Source organism: Alosa pseudoharengus, unplaced genomic scaffold (assembly GCF_046254945.1).
Source record: "Alosa pseudoharengus isolate Yale_2024_CS ecotype anadromous, Long Island Sound unplaced genomic scaffold, YU_APseudo_1.1 YU_APseudo_1.1_scf_14, whole genome shotgun sequence".
NCBI classification, from domain to species: Eukaryota; Metazoa; Chordata; class Actinopteri; order Clupeiformes; family Clupeidae; genus Alosa; species Alosa pseudoharengus.
In genome coordinates, this window is record NW_027468609.1 from 28,230,624 (window position 1) to 28,237,363 (window position 6,740).

At 49.6% G+C, this 6,740-nt stretch overlaps 1 protein-coding gene across 2 annotated transcripts in view; it reads right to left on the reverse strand.

The window, feature by feature from the left end:
- The window catches only part of LOC143123262 (ephrin-A5-like), a 58,974-nt gene that overhangs the window by 4,849 nt on the left and 47,385 nt on the right, over nt 1-6,740 (reverse strand). For both annotated transcript variants that reach the window (XM_076284530.1, XM_076284531.1), the window contains exon 3: nt 690-755. In XM_076284530.1, coding sequence (XP_076140645.1) covers nt 690-755 — 66 coding nt within the window. The remainder of the gene's footprint in view (nt 1-689; nt 756-6,740) is intronic.

The window sequence follows — 6,740 nt, forward strand, 5'->3', positions numbered from 1 at the left end:
CCAAAGCAATGGAGTCTCTCCCTTAGTTAAGTTCTCACTTTTCCTTATTGCAGCTTTGTGAATACAATTCATGAGAAATGTAGTTATAAACTTTCACTGCAACTCAAGAGAACTCACAGGAGAACCCTTTAGTGGTACTTTGTGAATACGGGCCCTGATCTCTGTGCAAGAACCCCCCTGTTGGTGTTATAAAAACATATCCTAGTTGAAAAAGCCTCATCGTGTTTTGGCCAATAAAGTTGCACAATATCCTTGTAATCTTGGGCTCTGATGTGGCTCAACAACTAAATGCAACAAGTGGGTTTCCACACCACATATGCTTAGGCCTTCAGGCTGCCACAGGAAACAAAGCCCAACAACACAAAAGAGAGACCGCAAAGACAAAAAACAAAAATCAAAACAACAAAAAATGAACCTTGATGATGCTCTTCTCCACAAACAACACTACAATGTTTAAAGGCTCAAGAAGATGGAAAAACTCTTTGAAAGAGATGAGATCCTTATGATTTTCACAACATTTTTTTTAAAGAGTGTGAGAACACTCATTTTTCAGTTTAATTAAGAAAAAGTAAAAAACACCTATACATATACTGCATTTGCATTAATAATTCAATTAATGTGGAAAAGGTCTAAAACATGTTTGTGCATCCAGTGCAGCTGGATCCCAGTGAGGACTTGAGAGGACTTACTGGCTGGTCTGACGAAAACCTTCAGCCTCAGGCAGCTCCGTCTCCCATTCTCTGCGACGGTGTAGGCTGAAACACACACAGTTAATAGGCATGTTTACTATTAAGAGCAGGCAATCCACACCAGATGTTTCCCCCCCCCCCCTTGGTCTCTCAACACTCGCCCCATGACCCACAAACTCACACACACACACACACACACACAAGGGTACAAAAACATGGTCATTTCTCACACCAAAGCACTCACGAGTTGAGCACTATTTGTCCTCCATTGAAAGACATGACAAATGTTCTTATCACTGCTGTGCTCAAAGAAAACAGCAAGAGTAACCCTGGGAGGAAAGAAACTGTGTTGATGTGATCCTTCCGACTGGGAACGCGGAGTACCAGTTACAACACATACCTCATCCTTTTTACTGCGCTGGAAAAGAGGCTAGGTGCATTACTGGCTATTTCGACTGATTTTATGTCCACTATGTTGTAATGGTACAACGTGCTGACTCAAGTGTCATGAAACAGTGTGTGTGGCCTGAAAAGAAAATGTTGAGAATGTTGCGCTAGCGAGTCTTTTCTAGGCTTTCGTGAAATTGATACAGTTTTTTTTATATACCTTTGTCTTTTCTCTGTTTTCTCTAAGACATCTAATTACCAGATTTCAATCTTTGCTTGACCGCATGCTGTAGGAACTTGCCCTGTTGTTAGACACCTCAGAGTGCCATGTCCTTGTCTGGGAACGCTGTGCAAAAGACATAATCAGTGTTTCCCGCCTTCCCTCCTCCTGGAGAACAAATGCGCACTTGGCCCTCACAGTGTGAGATGTTCTGGCTCGCTGTAACATTCGCCCCTGGGGCTGTAACCCCCCCGCGCACCCTCCTCCCTCAATTTGTTCCCTTCATAATGGCGAGCTCATTCAGGTCTTAAGGAAAAAGGTGCAATGGCAGCTCCGCTCCCCGCGGGCCCACCTTCACACGACTCGTAACACGATCCGCCCTTGTCAGAGGAGCACCGAGACGACGAGGGGGTGCGTGCGGAGGAGCCAGAGGCCGCGACTCTCACGGATCACTCCGCAGGAGAGATAGATAGAGAGAGAGAGAGAGAGAGAGAGAGAGAGAGAGACTGAATAATGAGGAGAGGAGAGGAGAGCACTTCACAAAGCTAACCACCCCCCACCCACCACCCCCACACCCCATCCGTCCTCAGCCAACACCACATCTCTTTTCCACGAGTGCACCATCCGTGCCAGGGCTGTTGAATCACTTTAAAGGCGCTGTCTGTCTGCTATGGGAAATCACAGTGTGCCCCGTCTGTTTGCACAAGTCCCACCACGTTAACAAGCCTTGCATTTTTGCCTTTGAGCTCCCAAACAAATAACAGACTTCTTCTTTTTCTGGAGCGGGAGGGGGGGGGGGCTGTTCCCCGATTGAAATAGCTTGAAGGACAACCTGCCATGCCTGCTTTGATGCCGAACAACATCCCGGTCACAAAAAAACTCTCAAAGCATTTATTGGCTCTGAGCGACCTCGGCACCTGCTCCTTGAAACGCCATTGGCCATGAGCTGCACCAGCACCTGCCACTCAGACTTCAGCTGGCCCACGACCCACCTCCACACCTGCTCCTGAACTTTCGATTGGCTCCAAATAGCCTCGCCACCTGCAACCGACACCACCTCCGTGTGCCTGCAACCCAAACCAACACCTGGTGCTCGTAAAAATTGGCTGCTGAGGACCTGCCCTGGCTCAGGACTGGCACCCCGATAACAGGCACCTTTTTTGGGAGTCCTTGCGCACGGCGCTCCAGCCAGTGGACCCAGGGAATGGATGGGAGATAAATATCATAAAGATTGCAATCTGAGCAGCTAGACCTCTGCCTGGACACGCAAGCTTGGCATAAACAGGTCTGTAGGTGGGGACAAAGGAAATATTATACCAATGTCATCAAACACACACAAAACATAACCTTTCTTCTCTCTCTCTCTCTGTATGTGTGTGTGTGTGTGTTTGTTTGTGTGTGTGTGTGTGTAAGTAGGCTACGTATGTGTGTGTGTGTGTGTGTTTGTGTGTGTGTGTGTGATGTGTGTGTATGTAAGTAGGCTACATATGTGAGTGTGTGTGTGTGTGTGTGTGTGTGATGTGTGTGTGTGTAAGTAGGCTACATATGTGTGTGTGTGTGTGTGTGTGTGTGTGTGTGTGTGTGTAAGCCCATAATGAACTACAATATGTTCCGACTCCTCCCGGTTCCCTGCTGTGTGTGCGGTCTGTGTTTCTCCGAGCGCTGGCTGTCCCCAGCTCTCCCAGGCCCGCGCCGCTGCAGGGGGAGGATGGGTTGAATCACAGGGCTCACAGGCCGTCTGCTCTGACCGTTCTGTATATACAGTCTATGGCGCTGACATACCGGGTCTTTTTCTGCACACCCTTAATCACATCCCCACCAGCGTATTTACTTTGATTTGGGCAAAATTGCTTTTGTCTCATTCCAGCAGTCTGACCTGCTCCAGGGGTCTGGTGGTCACCCCCTCCCCAAACCGGGCCCCCCTCCACGATGCTTGATTGAAAACATCACATGAGAGCGTCACCTGGCTTGGGGGCCCACCGGGAGCCTCTCATGTCTGTGCGTTTGTGTGTGAATGTTTTTTTATTTTAAGGAGAGAGGGGTCTGTGTGCTTACTGTGTGTGCGGAGTTGGATAGATGTTTATGTTTGTATGAGAGCATGTGTGTGTTTGTGTGTAGAGGGGGTATGTTTTTACTTGTGTGTATGCAAGGGCTGATGTGTGTGTGTATGTGTGTGTGTTTATGTTTGAGTGTGTGTGTTTGTGTGGGTACCCTTGTTTGTTCTTCAGATTCTACCCCATGTGCCGAATGTTTGTGTGAGCACATGCCCATGTGGTGTTCATACTAAGCGTGTGTGTGCATGTCTTTCCATGTGTCGGCCGTGGTCGAATGTGTGCGTGCGGACATAAGTATCCATTTGTTTCAAAACTCAGCAACAATACCTGCTGGGCGTTTTTCCTTCTCTGCAAGACCAAAAACATGTCAGCAATTCCACATTAGGGGAAAAAAGGAAAAGAAACCCTCTCTCATTTCAAAGGCCTCATCACAAAAACGGACAGAACGGAAAAAAATGGATTACCATTCCCAACTTCCCAACCCCAGCTAATTACTTCAGTGTCTCGTGAAAGGACAGACGCGTCAATCACCCGCGGGCCATTCTGACTCTGTCAGCGTGGATCGAGTGACTTACCTCACGCCGCGCTGCTGACAGACACGCCGGGTCAGACAAGCGCTCGTAGCCATCACTCTGGTCAGAGTTGCTCATTCTGGTCTGGGGCACATTGAGGGCTATTCTATGACCCCTCTTCACAAGGCTGACACCGGATACTGGCTAGTCACCAACCCCCACACGGAGCAACCCTCACCACACACACACACATACACACACACACATACTTCATCATCTCCAATGAAGTTACACCCCCCCCCCCCCCACCCTTCATCTTACAGACAAAGAGGGTAGGAAAACCACAGACTGTGTAGTGTCCACGCCCGAATTTGAGAGCAAGGGGAGTGTGTGTGTGGAGGGAGACAGGGCCAGGACTGGATGCTTCCCGACAGAGATGATGTATGGGGGGTGGGGGAGTTGGACTTGTTGTGATATCCCTTGTGTGTCTGGATAGGTGTGTTTGTCTTTGTTTTTGTTGGGTTTTTCGGGGGGGGGGGCGGGCATTTTTCTGCACACCTCCACTACACCTGATAGCTCGTGCTCCCCAGCGTAATTAAAGCGGGTCTGGCCAGCCGTGAAACAGAGCTCTGTCTCGCTGGGCGGCGCCGTCCTCTGTGTTGCTCTGTGTCCTCTAATTAGATGGCTAGGGACTGTCCACCCTGATCTCTTGTCTCATTACGATGACAGGAGCCTGGGCTTTAGATGCGCGGCCCCGGCTTATGAACTGGGCTTATGTCAGACGGCGTGCGACGCCACCGGGGGGGGGGGGGGGGAACCTCTCAGGAGCCGGGACGAGACAGGTGACAAACCGGCCCCTGAAATTGGATTTCTATCCTGTGAGATTATGATCAGACTTCCATGTTGAGCTCTGTTGATGGGGGGAAAAAAAACGTGACGCCCTTAAACTCTTTCGGATCCAGGGGTTCAACTGCATGTGTCGCCTGATACCGACCTCTGACCTGGTGCTGTCGCCTAACTGATCCCCCCACCCTGCTCTCCCCTCCCTTCTCCATACACAAGTGCAGGGGGCAGTGCGCACTGGGACTTAAAGCTGACCTGGGGCTGTCCGTCACCGAGCACCACGGCCGGGGTTAACAAAGACGCTCTTGTGCCCATGATGAAGACGAGAGCTGGACACCGCTGACAAGCGAGAGCCATTCTCAGTCACGGAGAAACAACCGCCACAGTCCCCCCCTCCCATTTACATTCTCCAACAGCAGGGAGCCAGTAGTCTTAGGTCCGATAAGAGGAAATCCCCCCCCCCCCCGCTCTGTCTGTCCTTTGGCTATCCTGTCCACTGGCAAGTCATATTTCATGGGGATATGTTTGTGCTGCACACGGGCCAGTTCCTTTCATGTGCACACTGTCCAAAGTAGTCTGTGGTACAGCAACGCTACTGAACAAGGAAGTAAGCTATCTAGTATCTGTAGTCTGCTGAAGAAAGAAGGCAGAAACTTTCAGAAATGAATCCAGTATTTCTTCTGACTGTGTACTCTAAATCATTGGATAAGATGTTAATGTAGTGCTCTCTGAGCTGGTGGAAGTTCCTGTGCTGATATGAAGTGCACACAGCCTCACTTTGCCAAAGGCAATATCCCTCCAGGCCGGCAGTGAATACCTCCTCTCAGACGCTGTGTTTGCACTCCGGTTTCGTCTCCTAAGCGCTTGATTTCGGGTTGGATCATTTGTTGTTCCTCCTGCATTTCTATTATTTTTGTGTGTGTGTGTGTGTGTGTGTGTCCAGGGCCACTGCACTGGGGAGAAAACAAGGCTCTTTTTGTTTTGTGACTCGGTTTCGGCGTAGAGACATTAAAAAGTGAGTCACTCAACCACGGGTGGTATGAGTCCTCCCATTTACTGTAAAATCCCTCGCTTTAGCCAAAGGCTAATCTCCTCGAAGAAAGTCTCTCCTGACAGCTGATGAACAAACCTCAGAGCCCAGAGTCGTTCGCTGGAACCTCCAGAAAGGCTGGGAGCACGACCAGATGCTCTGAGGATCTAGCTACAGACTCTAGATGATCGTCTATCTATAAAGTTCCAAACTTCAGAGCTATCCTTTTTTTGCCACAGATTTCTGATAGACCCCAGTATTGCACCATCACGTGCACACACTCAAGACACTCACTCACTCACACAGACACACACACACAGACACACACACACACACACACACACACACACACACACACACACACAGAGACACACATAGATACACACACACAGAGAGACAGACACACACACACATGCACACACACTGTCAAAGGCACATGTGCGTGCACAGTACTCACACACCCGCATCCCCACCCCTGCATGCCAGCGCACCATGTCTCCTATATCTGCGTGTCTCCAGTGCATATGCACATGAAGGAACTCATCTCAGATGGTCCGAGGCCGCTCCTGTGTCCTATTTAGTCTTCCGCGAGGGCTCCCGGTGGGGATCTGACTCCAGTTGTAAAAACACGGCTTTGGATGCTTGTTTTTCGGAGCCCTCTCGCAGGCCGGCGTAAGCTGAGACCGGGGCTCGGCAACAAAGCCTTCTTCAGAGCGAGACCACGAGAGGCACTGTGTTTTTCCCTAAGGTTAATGTTTTCGTTCGAGTCTGTTTGCCAAGACTCCTGGAAAACAAAGCAGCAGTTTGACCACGGGAGGGTGGAGGCGGGAGGCTTTTCTATATTCCACGCTTGGAATCAATGGTTCAGGCCTGAAAGCCGGCCGTTAAATTTGAGAGCAAGTGGTGTGATCACCTGCCAGAATGGCGTCATGCAAATTGAGCGATTTTATGTCATCATGTTTGGCCATATATTTTTAAATTCTTACTGTAAGTTACTTTGAAGAT